This window comes from Hakea prostrata, chromosome 8 (assembly GCF_041222555.1).
Source record: "Hakea prostrata isolate BN-2017 chromosome 8, UWA_Hpros_2, whole genome shotgun sequence".
Classification (NCBI taxonomy): Eukaryota; Viridiplantae; Streptophyta; class Magnoliopsida; order Proteales; family Proteaceae; genus Hakea; species Hakea prostrata.
In genome coordinates this window covers 23,354,932-23,372,505 of record NC_142607.1, presented here as the reverse complement: position 1 = coordinate 23,372,505, position 17,574 = coordinate 23,354,932, and the positions used below count along the sequence as shown (strand labels likewise).

The following is a 17,574-nucleotide window of genomic DNA, read 5'->3' as shown; positions in this document are numbered from 1 at the left end:
GCACCAAGGCTACTGCCTTGGTGCACAAGCATGAAAGTTTATCTTGATGCTTGTTTCCTTTATTGGATATGATACTTTACTTTTTATTTCTAGTGTAGGAATCTTAGTACACAAGTTTCGGGAGTTACTAGAAAGCATAGTTTCTATTTTTTATTAGTTACAAATTTCAAAACTTTCCTTTTTATGTAGTTTCTATTTTGGACAGATTTTAAGAGTTAGAAAGACTAGAAAATTATGTCGATGAGTTGTACTCTTTATTTCCTTTTTAGAGGACATGTTTCTTATCTCTCAAGTTGTATGCTTAACATTTGAATTCTATAAATAAAGGAAGCCTGCAATTCTAGTTTTACTTTGCTAGAATCGCAGGCCTTTGCTATGGTTCTTCTCCCATCTTCTACTCCTTTGTTCTTCACTTCCTCTCCTTCGTTTCAGATCTGGTTTGGTTCATTAGAGCTTGGTTTGCTGACAGTAAGCATTTTCAGTGTAGGAAAATACAACTTTTGACGCCCGAATTCAAAAAATAAATTACTTTGCAAAAAATTCCGACACCGTGCATTCGTAGATCGGCCCATGGTGTTCAACAGACTTTAATTTTATAACCATCCAACAACATTAAAAAATCAATTTAGAGGATAATTGATGCAGCACAACTAGAAGTTACTGTTCATGCTACAGTAGTATGAACAGTAACCTAGATGATAATTTCATATTTGGTGGGCCCCAAGTCTAGCTTGCATGGAAATAGATTCAAATTTGGTGGGCCCAAACTCCAACTTGCAAGGAGATAAAATAGGAACTGTTTTTTGTGGGAGTTCTAGAGATAATTTAGAATTTTGTTATTTATTATTGGGATAATCATGTAATCAACGTTTTTATTTGGGTAGGATATCTAGGATAAGTTTTAGCTAGTTTTAAATTCCTAAGAGTCCTAGTAGGATCAATCTTTTGTTAGTTTTAAATTACCAAAAGTCCTATTATAGTTGTTTTCGTATCAAGTATGTTTGTTTTGTTATTTAAACACTTGTAATCAGCTTATTGAGGATGAAATGAAAATATATGAATTGAAGCTTTAGCTTTGTGCGTTTGCAGCAGCCCCCCCTCCTCCACCTCCTCTTCTTCTTCTTACGAATTTCTTCTCCCTCTTCCCCTTCTTCGAGACTAATTCTTCTAAGATTCTCCCTTTTTCCCCTTTACTTCTTTATCCTTCTTTCTACTCTATTTTGTCCCCCATTAATTGGTATTAGAGCCCAAACCTGGATAGATCTCTTGTTTATCTCATCGTTTGTTCAACCTTCTTTTCTCTCTTCCTTGTTTTCTTCTCCTCCTCGAGATCTTTCTACTCTTCATCCTTTATTTATTGCCCCTAATTTCTTTTCTCAGTAATTGTGAACAATGCTACAACAACCTATCAAATCCTTTTTTTGTGGTGCCAATCATGAGACAAATTTTTTCCATGAAACTTAAGCACGAGTTTTTTTTTAAGAGAGAGAGAAATTGATGCAACACAACCAGAAGTTACTGTTCACGCTACAGTAGTATGAACAGTAACCTAGATAATAATTTCATTTTTGGTGGGCCCCAAGTCCAGCTTGCATGGAAATAGATTCAAATTTGGTGGGCCCAAACTCCAGCTTGCAAGGAGATTAAATAGGAACTGTTTTTTGTGGGAGTTCTAGAGATAATTTAGAATTTTGTTATTTATTATTGGGATAATCATGTAATCAAAGTTTATCTAGGATAAGTTTTAGTTAGTTTTAAATTCCTAAGAGTCTTAGTAGGATCATTCTTTTGTTAGTTTTAAATTACCAAGAGTCCTATTATAGTTGTTTTCGTATCAAGTATGTTTGTTTTGTAATTTAAACACTTGTGTGAAACCCTACTTGATCGATGCAAACAATGCAATTGCCGGCAATAATGAAGCAAGATCTACTGATAGATGTTGTAGATCGAAGAAAAATAGAGCAAGAATGCAAGAAACAGGAGAGAGAAGCTCTAGAAAAGAACGAAAAATCAAACCGAAATTTGCAAAAAAAGGTGAAAAAAATTCACCCTAAAATTAGCTTATAAAGGGCGATATATTACCGATTTTATCGCGAAAAACTGAATTATCGGCGATATATAGCCGATTTCTCGCTGATATATCAGCAATATATTTTGTCGAACTAGTATTGGTGGCCACTTTCATTTCTGTTGTTGGAGACATGGCGAAATATCACCGAGTTTCGGCAATATTTTGCCGAAATTTTGTACCATGCTTGTACCTGTACACTTAACTACTTGTAAAGTGGTTCTCTTCTTTCTTGCAATTTAATGAAGATCTGATTCTCTTGCATCATTTGCACATTTACATTATTTTGTATTCAACTTCCAGCCTTCCAATTTTGCCTGCACATAGCCGAACATATGCCAAGCAAGAACACCATTTTAGGTTAAGTTTCAGGCCAAAATAACACTCCCAGTGTGCATATTGGTCGAAAATTAGGCTAGGCACAAAAAAACCAGACTCAAATACCCACTGAAACTGGAGGTGAAACTTCCACTGAAACATTCCTAAATTTTGCTGACATTTCTGGGAAATTTTGGGGTTCCGGTGGTTTTGCTGGGTAGTGAAACACTGAAACCCGGAAAAATTTTGCACTATAGGTGGGATCCAAATCTATAAAGCAAACCCACTTAGAGTTAGGGTCTTTTATTAGGCTATAAACGGCCTATTCTTTCTTTGTATTCCTGAAGTAAGATTATTTGAATAAGAATATTGAGTTTGAGGACTGAGGTTCCTGTTTGAGGGGGCCACGGCAGATTTTAAGTAAAGGTTTCTTCTTCAATGATCATAACCTTTGTGTAGCACTTTTCTTCAGAGTCTAGCAAGTGTTCAATAAGTTCCAAGCAGGTTCAGCCAGCCCCAACCCCTTTCCACTATCATCCTCACCATCGCAGGCCATCCTCACCTCTCTTGCTTCAATTCCAGAAACCCCAGCTCCTCCCTCACCTTCTCCTACCCCTGCAAGACCTTCCCTGCCCCTCCCCTGTTCTGTGCAGGCACCCCCTTACCCCGCTACCGCACCTGGGCAGTAGCACACCCAGGCCCCCATGACACACCTATCCCTCCCCCTAACACCCCCCCCCCTCAATCCCTTTAGATCCCTCCCCCACCCCTCCCCTCCCCTCCCCTATGACATCCCCCCATTTCCCTCCTAACCCTCTCGGCCCCTCTCTGTCTCTTCTTCCATGTGGCAGAACCAGAAAACAGAAAAGAGATTCTGAATCATGATCTGGGCAAGATCCCAATATATCATGGAACTTACTGTAGTTTGATTCTATACACTCAAATCTAGCACTGATTTCAAGTTTCAATCCTAGAAAAAACCCCAACTCCAACTTGTTTTTTTGAGGAAGCGAGTTGGCTAGCAAGATTGAGCATCTGATCCATGAAATTACCCTTATATAGACAGAAATGGCAATGTTATGGAAATGAGAGATCTAGAGATTTCCAATTCCAAATGGAATTCATCTACTTAGATAATCCTCAAGCAGGATGATAAAGAATTACCTTTCCAAGTCAAAAAGTGTTCCCTCATCAGTACCTTGGAATAGATCATCAATAGAAGAATCTGCTGTACAAAAAAGGCAGCAGTGATGATTGTAAAGCTCATCAATCAGGGTGATAAATCTTCGTGCCTGAAGAGGTAGAATGTCAAAAAATTAACAAGGATGTAAAGGACAAGTGAACAGAAATCTATCTGTAGCAGTAGCAATAGTTATATGGAACTTGAAAGTCTTAACATATCAAATAAAAATATATTAAGTGTTCACAAAATGCTAGGAAAGGATCCAGATTAAATGGAGCAATTTCCACCACCAGTAAAAGCATTTTCTTATTTCTAAATCTTTAAGGCTGCTGATGTAAACAGTGGAACAATTTCCTGTGAATAAAGTACACATTAAATTGTTTTTTCGATCCCTACTATAAGTGATAGTTTTCATAAATAAAAAATGAGATGAATAGTGTTTCCCAAAGAATTAAAATAAGGTGGATGAGGTGGAGAGGTGCATCTAGGGTCTTGTGGGATCAGCATATTCTTTTAAAACTCAAAAGGAAAATTCTATGGGAGAATTGTTCGACCAACTATAATATATGGTGTAGAGTGTTGGCTGTTAAAAAGCATCACATAGATAAACTTAGTTTTGCAAAAATGAGGATGCAAAGATGGATGAGTGGCAAAACTAGGAAGGATCAGATAAAGAAAATGATCATATTAGAGCTGGTCTAGGAGTAGCTCCGATAAGTATTACTACGAGAAAGTTGTTCAAGGGAGGCCTGTAAATGACCCTATAAGGGCAAGTGATATAATCCAGGTCGAAAGAATTGAAGAGCTAGGGGGAGAACAAAGATAACCTTGAGAGAAGTGGTGAGAAAGGATATGCATAGCTTAAGCCTTGAATCTAGTATGGCCTCAAACAGAGTTGACTGGAAGGCAAGAATCCATGTCGCCAACACCCCATTTAGTTGGGACAAGGCTTCTTCTTCTTGTTGTATTACAAATGAAAGTTTTCTAGTTAGAAAGCACACTATAGGAAACAACAGCAGCAAGCTACCTTATCACGGATACGCATACTCATCACAGGAATTTCAGATACAAAGACTGTGTGATAGTTTTTGGTTAATGCAATATAATCTGCAGCCCCAACCTGATGAAATGAACATTACAATCAATAAGAAAAGTTAGCACAAAACAAGAACAATGTATAAAATAAAAGATGATTCTTGCCCTAATTGGAAATATAAAACCAGATCCATCAATGAGATAAAAGCTGCAATATTCAACAAAGCTCAGTAAATAGAAGGATCATGTAGCCTTAACCAGTGCTCCAAACAATCATCTACTTACCAAAGAAAACATGAGAATGCATACATAAAGGACAAAGCGAAACAAGGAGTACTAGCATTAGTTATTACTAATAGTCGTCTGCAGTAAAAAGAGTTTTAGTACTATAGTACTAACATAAACATAAAACAAGATAACATGGAATGCCGAAGTGAAACAAGGAGCACTATCATTTATTATTACAAGTAGTAACAGTACCACCAGTAAAAATAGTTAACACAAACATACTAAAATATAAATTAAAAATTAAAAGTAACAAAACCACAACTACAAGAAAGACTAAGAAGATCTATGGATTCATCTCCCCACCCCCCCCCCCAAAAAAAAAAAGGGAAAAAGAAAAAAAGAAAGATTGATGGCTTAAGCGGCGTACAAATTAAAGAACAGATATGCTACATAAATTGGTCATTGGAGTTTATGAAGAATTACAAATTAGAAAGAAGAGTAAGGATAAAAGCAGTTTTCTAAATACATACAAGGGCAGAAACAATACCGGACGGCCACACAAATAATCAAAAGTGAATCTTGCCACCCCGTTACAGCTCTCGGGAACCTCCAACATTCTGGTTAAGACATGATGCAAGCATTAACATGTAGTAAACCAACGAAGTTAATATACGTTCAGTTCAGATATGTACCGCCCAAACATCACAGGGATGGTCTGTGTGGTGATCCTGCCTCCAAACTGGTTGGTTACCTCATGCCACATTCTCTCAAAATCTTTGTAAGTTTGGCTATTCAATGGTGAGAAGTAGTGAACCTATAGTGGGCATGACAATAATTGAATCCAACCAGCAAACATGAGAAAATCCAACAGGAACTTGTTTCCAGAATCACTAACAAAACTTGCATACCTGGTCTACAGTTCTTTGGGCTATAAGGCGCCGATAATCTATCTCACTACCAATGAGGACATTCTGGCAGTGCTCCCCCAATTTTGCAACAAATTTCAGAAAGATATCCCGCTGCATGCCATCCTACAATTGCAAGATTTTGGTGAATAAAAATAGTGTTTTCTTTTTTTCTTCTTCTTCTCTTTTTTTTTTTTTTTTTTTTTTTTTTCTTTTGGTGGTGGAAACTTAATTGAAAGAAAGCAGAAGAGAGACCTTGCTACAGCATCATTAATACATTCAACCTACTAGAAGTTTTATGAGCTAAGTTATGAGTGGTGCGGACAGCCTTCCTGTCCACCCTTTTTTTACAGAACAACCCAGAGGTCTAACAAGAGAGTGTAAGTAGTGTAACAGAACCCCAATGGAGATTTGTTTTATGGAAGAAGTTAATTCAACGAAACAGTCAACTGATAATCCTCTGTTGTCAGTAATGATGCAACAAAAGTAAATTAAACATAATGAGAATGATACACAGAAAATAAAGAAGAATTCAGATCTTTTCGAATGTGAGACAGCAGGCAATAATGAGATATTATGTCTTGAATGGTTTGTACATAAATGTGCTATAACTATATCAAAACTACATAAAAGAAGGGAAACACAGAACTGAAGCTGAAACTCAAAGCCAATTCATTAGCAACCAATTAATGTTTTTAAATGTAGACAACAAAGATCACACCTGATTCAAATCTTCCGGTGCTCTGTTACTAGTGGCCACAAGAACAGTTCCAGTACTCAATAATCTGCTTAAAATTCCAGATAGCGCCACAATAGCAAAAACATCAACTGTCTGTAACAGAATGAGAAAGAAAAGCAAAACTGTAATTTGCAGCACCTCAATCTTATGATTCTGAAAAAGAAGTGGTAAAATGGAAAGAAGTCTGAAGACAAAGGAAGGGGAAAGAAAAAAAAAAAAAAAGAGAAAATGTTCTGTTTATAAGAATCAAGCATTACTATGAAATTCCAACTTTCAACCTCACTTCTTTTCCTTTAACTTGCTTATAGACCTCACAATGTGGAGGAAAAAACATAAACGAAGCACAACTAGGAGACAGCTGAATGCATTAAAGGACAAAATTAGACCAAAAAAAAGAGAATTTAGTGGGATAGGACGTCTCACTACTTCTGAAAAACTTTATATTCCTGTTTTATATCATAAGACTACCGACTTTTCAGAATTGGGAAAAGAGTCAATTTAAAGAAAAGGTACAATATTACTGTTAAATACTGAACCAATCAGGAGAAAAAGCTGTCCGGTTGCAGCCAAAAATAAATGACCATTACTGTATAAAGGATTTTGGAGTTAATTTGTCACAGGCCCCTGTTTCAGGCCATTTCCAAGCCTATTCAGGAAAAAGAACTCCCCAAGTCCAACGATAGGAATATCAGTACTGCAATTAGCAGCACACGAGATTCATAACGATCTTTGGATAGAAATTTTAAGCATGCATCTGAACATTTTAGTGTTATTTTTATGTTCTTGAATAATTTACGTCTTTGGAAACGATGGTCAGAGATCTCACAAGATCTGGTTCAGTTCGAGATATTGGTTCAACAGAAGATCTCAGTCCATGTCAGCCCCTTTTTAAACACTCCCGCTTGAGCAAGGCGAGATCCAGCCTCGTCTCCACTCTCTCTCGCTCCTCTTGCCTCTTACCTCTACAGTGGGCTTGAACCTTAATTTTAGTTGATTGTTTGCCTAATTCTCCCCGGATCTTCATCTACAACCCTTCTAAGCATGATTTAGCACATATATATCAACAAAACAAGATCAATCAAAGCCATTTGAAGGAGTCCTTCAAGCAAGGTGAAATTTTCCACCAAATTTGATTTTTCCTAAATACTAAGTACTAGAGTAGGGCTTTGAGTATGGATTAAACATATGTATAACATCTTTCACTGGTGGTGAAGCTGGTCTTTGAGTGATTTGATCTCACCTTCTCCTGTTATGAACTTACAAAGGTATTATTTATGAACTTATGATGGTTGTACTACTGTATTCTCAAGAGTCAAGAATGATGACGATATATTGTACTCAAATGGATGGAAATCTGAACATTTAAAGTTATTTGATGTATCTTATCACTTGGTTTTCATTTATATGTTCCAATGGTTCTACATTTCAGATTTTATAAACTCGCATGTTCATCCCTGAAACATTTTGGTTTCAGACTTAGGATCAAGATAGAACAAACACAAGATTGTTTTCTCACAAACCTAAGGTCACGAGTGTGTTTATAAGGCCTTAAATAGGCTAAACACCAATTTTGAGCCAAACCTGACACTTAAAGTCACCAAGATAGGCCCTCAAAAGTTAGAATATCTATCCCCATCTTGCCAACTCAAGCGAGATCCTGGTTTTTCTCAAGGGCGAGATTGCCCTCAAGACAGAAATCTCCAACCTTGTTGTAAATACTTCGATGATACTTGCATGTAATTTACATTTGCATTATTGTGATTTTTTATCAATTTATTATTTATTTGATATCAATGACCAATGGCATACTCATGGCTTCGTGATGTTATGAACAGTTGACTTTTTGAATTGTAAATAGGACAATGGTGTATGTTTGATTGAGACTTTGTATGCATAATTTTTTTTTGCCAACAATAAATAAATCAACACTTAAAATATAACTCAGCTTTTACGACTCTTTCATGTTTAACTTGTGACCTGGGTCAGCAGTCACAAGAGCAATGCTTTGAAAACAGTCTAGTTTCAAATTCCTTTTTGGAGATTACCATGAAACCTAAGCATATCAAAGTAGTTGAAGTCTAGTGATGTTGCAGGTCATGCTTCTATATTAGGAAGTTTCTAACTAAGCTTCTAGTATTGTAAATTGGCCGGATGATACCAGAGGTAGAAGTGGTAGTCTGTGTTAAGTTAGAAGTCCCAATCTTAATAAGCTTGTAACCCTTTCAAACATAAATAAATCAGAGGCTGCCATTAGGGAACACACAAGTCCTATTGCAGGATCTCTTCTCCTGAAAATAACCTGCGATGATCTGTTCTCCTTCTTCTCTTCATCTTCTCTTTTCTCTCTTCTTCTTCTCAGTTCAACCATAGATTCTGATTTCTAACATGGTATCAGAGCAGCTGTAATCACCCCTTGTTTCTCTCTGTGATTGCCAGTTTGGATTTGATGTTCTAATTTCATATGGATTAATACAAGAGTGAAGATGACCTGGATCAGATCTACTGTGATCTTCTGTTCTTCCGTTTCACTTTAGCTAGATTTTGTGGGGTTTATCCAGTCATGCAAGGTTCATATCTCTTCTATCCACATTTGTCTCCCCTGCGTATTAGACGAGACTAATGCATTTCTTCAGATCTAAAAGTTTTCAGTTGTTTGAACTTTGTGCTTTGTAAACCATGGCAAGTTTTTCTATACTTCATTCATGTTTCCCCTTCCCTGCTGACATACGTCACATACCTTAACTTTATTATATCTTGGATCTATTAATTGTCCATCTGCGTTGGGAACCTTTGGAATCTGAATGTGGAAGCTGGTGGATCAATTGGTTCCAGTGTACGTGAGTTCGAGGAAGGCAATTATGTGTCCCACTTTTGTTCTTCATTTTCTTATCTTCCCCATTTGTTTCTGCTGTAGATCTCAGAGCCGTGATTGTCAAGAGGTAGAAGAGAGTCATGACTCCAAGATCAATTCCTTTCTTGGGCTCAAGTTACTTCCTATAAAAAATAATAATTTCTGATTGACATTATTGCCCTTGTCCTTTCTCTTATTCCACCTCTTACATCCCTATTTGTTTGGGCTGCATGTTATATTCTTGGACTTCTTTTTCACCTTGTTTTTAAATTGGGAATCTCATCTCATATGTGGCCATTAGTTTTTGCCTTCCAAGAGGATTTGATTTGTGCTTCCTTTTGAGACTTGTCCAAATAACATTCATGCCATCCCAATTTCAATTTCATGACATTTACAGGTTTGCCACTATTTTCCTATATTCACCAATAACCCCTTGAAAAATTATGGTTTATTTCTGTAGTAAATCCTGCAACTGTGAAGACCAGAATAGTAGGGACAAAGGAAAGGAGGAGGGAAGGATAAAGGGAGGATAAGTAGTAGAAGAGGGGTCAGAACTCGCATAGGTTAGGCTCTTCCCTGTAGTACTTTATGTATAGTAAGAAGCATTGAATGAATTTCGACTGAAATCACTACATTTCGGAAATCAAAACCAAACCATCAAAATTTCGTCAAAATCATAGTTTCAACCGAAATTTCGCAGGTTTCTACCGAAATTTCGCAAATTTCAACACTCTAACTTGTTTTTCCTTATTTTTTGTTGATTTCTATCCCATTTTCACTTAATTTCCACAACTCCTTGCCTTTAGACACCTCTTTTGCCCCCAAACACCTCTTAAGCCTCAACAGCTACAAAAGAAAACTCTGGCAGAAATAGAATGTGAAGCATGAGCCATACCCAATAGTTCAGAACTCCCCATTTTTTTATTTTTGTTTTGTTCATGCCTTAAATGATATTGTATTGCCTTGAAAGTAATATATGTTTAGTCTAGGACTATGATTGTGTGTTGTTAAACTTATTTTTTATTATTTACTATTTTTTTTTAATTTTAAAAACTATTTTTAAATTTATGTATTTTTTTCAAAATACATAGTATACATGATTTATGGGCTTCAACTTAATTTATATAAGACACCATCACTTGATCTAGTTGGTCATTGTAACAATTCTCTCAAACAATTCATGTATGCTAATGATTCTATACCTGTAAGCAATACATTTTGTACTTGTCAGAACCAGTCATTTGTTAGTATACCTGAATGATAAATCTTCAGTGGCTTTTTTGGCAAAATAATGGTCCATTGGGTTTATTACGCCTTAAATAGGGAGGAGGCAAAGACTTAGATGAAATGAAGATCATATAAGACCCAAAACCTAGAATTGAAATTAAAAAAAAAAAAGTACCATGTTTCGACTGGTCAAAACTTGGAGATTCAGTTTTTGCTTGGGTTAATACTGAGGGTTCGACCGAAATTTGCACCATGGTAAGAAGGCAATCTAGTTTAGGAAAACTGAGATCACCAATCTTTCAAAAATAAAAACTACTCCTAGGAATACTTCTTGTAACTAAAATAGAAAGAAGACAACTGTACATGGTCAAGATCTCTCCAAGATATCTTGACCATGTGTAATTGAATTGTCAATGTTCCCCCTCAAGATGGAGCATATAAATCTCTCATGCCCTGCTTGCAAAATACACTCTTGAAAGCAATTCGAAAGAGTAACTTCATAAAAATGCCTCCAAGTTGCTTGGTAGTAGGAAAAATAGGGGGTAAAGTCCTCTTTTTACAAACAGCATCTTGGACAAAGTCACAATCAACTTCGATATGCTTGTTGCGCTCATGGAAGATAGGATTACTTGCGAAGTAGTAGCTTGATTATCAAAAACATCTTTATTGGTTGGACACTGGCAGCCCAAATTAAGAAGAAATGATTAGGCCTGCAACAATGCGGCTGCAGTTTGAGCCGTTGCTCTGTACATAGCTTTGACACTTGACTGTACTATAGTGGTACGCTTTTTGCTTTGCCAATTGACAAGGTTGATACTCACAAAAATCCAATAGCTAGTGGTAGATTGTTAATCATTGTCAGAATCCAATACCAAACTAATGAGTTTCCCGGTTCTCCCTGAGATATCGTATGATGCTACATACAACTTCTAAATGAATCTTCTTAAAAGAATGAATGAATTAGCTCACGATACCTAGAACAGAGGACATGTCTGAACCAGTAACAGTAAGATTTATGAGTTTCTAGAGGCCCTCCAGATCATTAGGATTCTTAAATTCCTCACCGTTATCTGATGAGGATCCACGGGAATCTAATGTAACTGGTCCATGGTTGTCAAGGCGGCAAGGCAACCAAAGCGGTTGGGGCTCCACTCCGCCTAGGCTATTAGGCGACAAAGTGGTGAATAGGTAGCATTGTAGCAATAAGGCGACCAAAGTGGTTGGGTCAAATTTTTCCAATACAACTACTTTTCAATACAAGTGCTTTCTATGATAAGCTAAAAGAACATTCAATAATCACATTCATCCAACAAAATAGATCTCATTATTCTGATTTCCAAGTCATTGTCCGTTTAATGATTCATTAATTCTCAATGTTGAGTATGGTTAATGCTTCACATTTTGTTGCCGACAAACATAGGGTCCCGCTCACTTTGGGCCTCGAAGTTCCATTGCAGTTTGGGCCTATTCCGAAATGACTAACTATCATATACGGCTTTGTAGAATAAATTTTGATTTAAAAGATAAAATTAAGAAAAAAATATTACGTACAAAATGTAAAAAAAGCAGCTGCTTTAGCATCTAGGCGGCAGTAAGATGCACAAGGCGACAAAGCGGTAGTGCCTAGACAAAAAAGCGGTAAAAAAAAACACATCAATTAAGCGGTTCAAAACATGACAGTTGAAAAATTGCCTTGCCGCCTAGGCAGACACTTTGACACCCATGAACCGGTCAAGATCACCTAAAAAGGCTCGAAAGAGAGCCTAGGGAAGTAGACCTTCTAGCAGCATCACCTTGGGGGGGGGGGGCAGATCACCAATTCCTCCTACTCTTGGAAGTACCATTGCCCCTCTCCCCTTGACCTTCAACCTCAATACTAGTCCTAACCCTAAGACTGAAACCCAAGTTATCTTCTATCCTATTTCCACAAACCCTAAACCCTAGAATTTAGTTCTGGAATTTAAAGACAGAAAATATTGAAGCATATCATCATCAAAAGCAGCCTTAACTGAACCTAGAAAGCCCTCACAACAACCCTAGACTTGCCCCTAAGCTCCAACAACCCAACCGCAGGGTTTTGAAAGGTCTTTCCCTAGCCGCAGACCTGAAAACTGCCTAATTGTCTGCTTCCTTGCTGCAATTAACCCTAAATCCCTAGCTGCAGAATTCTTTTAAAAAAATTACTGCTAAAACCTATTAAGAAGATCCTGAAGACTGGCCCCTGATTTGGGGTTACAGTAGAGTATCTACATGTTTTGTTGCAAGGAACACTATATAAGTTAGTAAATCAAGGACAAACTTCCCTTTGAGACAAGTTGATCCCCTTCTTGCTTTGGATCACTTCATTTCCCAGAAAATGCAAAGTAAACTCAAATCCTTCATTTGAAAATGCTAGTGACGATGGGTTTTAGCTTCAACTATACCAGTAGAAGCATGGGCATATATGATAATATCATTCACATATACTACAAAAATTATTACTTAAAGCTCCTAAGTGACCAATGATAGAGTGGTCAAAGTAACATTCTGAAAACCATATTGAGTAACTATGGAGTTAAGCTTGTCAAATCACGCTCATGGACATTGTTTAAGTTTGTATATGGCTTTGTGGAGTTTGCATACTTTCCTTAACAACTCCCCCTCAGCAACTTTCCCAAGAGGCTGCTCCATATAGAGACCATGTTTAATGTCCAACTGAGACAGAAGGTAATCTATCTTTGCAGATAAAGAGATAATGAGACGGACATAATTAAGTCTACCAACCAGAGAGAGTCTCAAAAAAAAAAAAAAAAAAAAAAAAAAAAAAAAACCTAACATCTAAGTATAGCCTTTAGCAACTAACCGTGCCAAAGACGCTTAATAGCTCCATCAGGAAGGTACTTAATAGTGTACCCCCATCGACAACAAAGGACGTCCTTATCAGGTGGCAAATCTACAAGAGACTATGTTTTTAATGATGACAGAGCTTTCATTTCAGCATCCCTAGCAGCTTACCCCGCAGTGTGTGAGAAAGCCTCAAAAGGTAGCAGACAATAAGGATACAAAAGTTTGGTGCAAAAGAGGAAGATGGTCAGTAGACACAAAGTTAGCAATGGAATATTGCAGAAGATGTCAAGGTACAAGACCATTTACCATTGCAAAGAGCAGTTGGCAAGTCAGGATCATTTCATGGACCAGAGGAAGATCACGGAAAGCCGGAGGAGAGATGTTAGACACTAGTGGCACTAGAGGTGGCTGCTTCTGTTGCCTCCAGTGGTTACACTTTCGCTGGCAGTCTCAGGGAAGGGAATGGCAGGAAATATGGGAATAGTGGGGTCACCAGGAACAAGCAGTCATATTATCATGGGAGGAGTAAAAAGGAACATCCTCAAAGAAAGTAACACCAGCACTCACAAAAAGGTGACCGGAAAGTGGATCTAGACAATGATAATTTTTTGAGTCCCAGATACCTAAAATAAATACACTTGGTAGCACAAAAGCAAAGCTTGTATAAACCTGCTAGATGATGGTGCACAAAGCAAACACATCCAAACACAAAAGGTAGAAGAGAGAACAAGGGAATGTTAGGATGTAAGACAGACAACGGAATTATATTATGCAACAAAGGAGAAGGTGTTCAATTAATCATAAAACAGGCAGTAAAAACAGCATTACCAAAAAAAAATTCTTAGGGACATCCATAAGAAACATATTTAAGCGGGCAATATCCAAAAGGAGTCTATTATTTTGCTAAGGCATCCCATTCTGTTGGGTTGTATAAGAGCAACTTGTTTGATGTACCATGCCATAAGAGAACAATACATCACTCACAGTCACAGCCTCACAGGGACTGAACTAGGAGTAATCAACAAAGAGATACATCAAAACACAAGAAAATAAAGATTACACAAGATCTCCAAATCTTTTCCAAACAGAAACTACTCCCCGGAATATTTTTTTCATACCTAAAATAGCATCAAAACCACCTATTTATGGTCAAGATCTCTCCACGATATCTTGACCATGTGATGTAAATTATCTCCAGGGGTTCCACAGGGCTTAGGGTTGATCCCCCAAACCTTACGACCCCTCATTCAATCCAAGGGTATTTTAGTAATTTTTTCCAAACTTGTAACAACTAGGTTGGGTTCAAGGTAATAAATTTTGCGAAATCTCAGTGAACTTTTGCCGAGGTTATGCCATTTCGGCCCCCACCTAAACTAAATAGGGGCCAAAGTGGATTAGTAATCTTGCCTATAAAAGCACCTTTAGGTCAAAATTTTGCTCATTTCCAGTGAAATTTTAACCTTCCTTTCGAAAGTTTTCCTTCATTCCTTGAGTGATGTTTGCCCTGTTTCAATCAAACTTCAACATCTTCTAGTTTCCTTGCATGGTTCTTGCCAGCAAAAGCGTGCATCACATGGATCCAATGGCATTTCACTAAGATCTTGAAGTTTTCCATCTCAGTGGTAACCATTTTTCTCAAAACTAGATTTTTACAAAATGCATGTCAGAATGTTGCTAGATGAAGACGAATTTAATATATGTTAAACACCGTGGGCAATCTATGAATTCATGGTGTCTAAATTTTTTTCGCAAGGTGGATTATTTATTTATTCTTGGCTGTCAAAAAATCTATTTTCCTACACAAGAATTGTATGAGATATACATGATATGTGCCTTGTATAGTGATGGAATAAATACATGTTGAACTCCATACAATATATGGTCCCACGGAGTCAAAATATTTTTTTCACCCAATAAATAATTGTTGGTAGAATGGCTTATTGTGATCAATGTGATCTCAAGCCCTCTATTTATAATAAAGTGGAAAGAACAATATTACATAAATACCCTTACTTGGGTAACAAGAAATAGAAATTTACATGAACACAAACTCTAATTTAACTCCTAGTAGAATCCAACACTCCCCCTCAAGTTGAGGCATAGATGTTAGTCATGCCCAATTTGCCTACAATAGCAAGGAAATCTCTTTCCTTCAAACCCTTAGTGAAAATATCTGCCACTTGGTTTCTAGACCTCACAAAAGGCATCAAGATGAGCCATTGTTCTAGCTTTCCTTTAACAAAAAACTTGTTAATTTCAATGTGCTTAGTTCGATCATGTTGTACATGATTATTAGCAATACTAATGGCAGCCTTGTTATCTTAATATAACATCATAGAGATTGGAACTTGGACTCCAATATCTTGCAGCAAGCCTTTCAACCATAGTAGCTCACAAACTCCACGAACCATAGCTCTATATTAAGCTTCGGTACTGGATAAAGCTACCATATTCTGTTTCTTACTTCTCCAAGTAACTAGATTACCTCCAACAAAGGTACAAAGTAACCTGAAATTGACTTCCTGTCTAAAGATCCAGCCCAGTCTACATCAGTGTATGCTTCTACTCTTAGATTATCAGTGGGTGACAAAAGTATTCATTTTCCAGGAGTTCCCTTCAAAGACTGCAGTATTCTGGTAACATCCTTCATATAAGCTAAATATGGATCATGCATGAATTGGCTCACTATCCCCACAATATAGGCGATGTCTGGCCTGATGTGGGACAAGTAAATAAGCTTCCCTACCAGCCTTTGGTATCTTCCTTTGTCCACTGGTTCTCCCTTTTTTTCTTTAAGTTTAGCTCCAGCTTCAATAGGGGTATCAACTGCTTTACACCCCAACATTCCCACTTCTGATAATAAATCTAGGACATACTTTCTTTTGGATAGGAATATACCCTTCTTTGATCGAGCCACCTCAATCCTTAAGAAGTACTATAACTTCCCTAGATCTTTAATCTCAAACTATCTGCCAAGAAAGTCCTTCAACCTTTGAATTTCTTTACCATCATTCCCTGTGATGACAATATCATCTACATAAACAATGAGAAGTGTGATGTTAGTACCTGACTTCTTGACAAATAGTGTATGAGCAGCATTGCTTTGCTTGTACCCAATAGAAGTCATTGCCTTCAGGAGGCGTCTAAACCAGCATCTAGGAGACTGTTTTAACCAATAAATTGACCTCTTCAACCGACAAACTTTCCTTACAGTATTGTCATTGGAGAAACCATGTGGGATTTCCATATAGACTTCTTCTGCCAACTCCCCATGTAAGAAGGCATTCTTTACGTCTAGTTGGTGCAAGTTTCAGTCTTTGTTCACAACTACAAACAACAGAACTCTGACAGTGTTTAGCTTCGCAACAGGGGCAAAAGTCTCCTGATAATCAATCCCATAGGTCTGGGTAAACCCCTTTGCAACTAGTCTAGCCTTCAACTTGTTGACTGATCCATCCATATTTTGTTTAACCACAAACACCCTTTTGCAGCCCACTGGTTTTTTTCCTAGAGGAAGTGTAACAAGCTCCTAAGTATCATTTTTCTCATTGCCTACATTTCCTCTACCATAGCTGTCTTCCATCTCTTATTAGCATAGGCTTCCTACCAACTTTTAGAAACAGATATAGATGATAAAGAGGATATAAAAGCTTAGTAAGAGTCAGACAAAGAGTCATAAAAGACTTATTTAGCTATGGGATGCTGAGTACAAGATCTAACTCCTTTTCTAACAGCAATAAGAAGATCAGAAGAAGATACCTCAAGGAGAATAGTAGAATCTAATTCTAAAGTAGGAGATTGAAGTGGTAACATGTCACCTTTCTCCACCTACTTTAATCGGTTGTAATTCTTCCTCTCATAAGTCTGCACCTCTTTATTATGGTCAATCTTGTTTTGAAATACCTCAATAGTGTGCCTCACAGGAGTGGTCTCCCCCTAATTAGGTTCTTCACATGGTTCAAAAAACAGAGAGGGGGGAATTAGTGTCCTCAGGTATATTGGTTGAAGTCTCCCCCTGGTCAAGAAACACTTCTTGAACTCCTAAGTTGTGTTATGGTGGTGTAATAGAAAGGTCTAGAGTTGGAAATAACACCTCTCCTTTAGGACTCTCCCTCTAGAGAGGTGTATAGTAAAGGCAAGACTCATTAAAAATGACATTCATGGAGACAATGGTTTTCCTGGAAGGAGGATGAT

General features: G+C 37.3%; 1 protein-coding gene across 5 annotated transcripts in view; it reads right to left on the bottom strand.

Annotated features, from left to right (window-relative positions):
• The window catches only part of LOC149007439 (AFG1-like ATPase family protein), a 104,319-nt gene that overhangs the window by 29,993 nt on the left and 56,752 nt on the right, over positions 1 to 17,574 (bottom strand). For all 5 annotated transcript variants that reach the window (XM_089165735.1, XM_089165733.1, XM_089165734.1 and 2 more), the window contains 6 exons: positions 6,459 to 6,569; positions 5,741 to 5,863; positions 5,525 to 5,646; positions 5,380 to 5,449; positions 4,597 to 4,689; positions 3,551 to 3,678 (listed from right to left, as the gene is read on the bottom strand). In XM_089165735.1, coding sequence (XP_089021861.1) covers positions 3,551 to 3,678; positions 4,597 to 4,689; positions 5,380 to 5,449; positions 5,525 to 5,646; positions 5,741 to 5,863; positions 6,459 to 6,569 — 647 coding nt within the window. The remainder of the gene's footprint in view (positions 1 to 3,550; positions 3,679 to 4,596; positions 4,690 to 5,379; positions 5,450 to 5,524; positions 5,647 to 5,740; positions 5,864 to 6,458; positions 6,570 to 17,574) is intronic.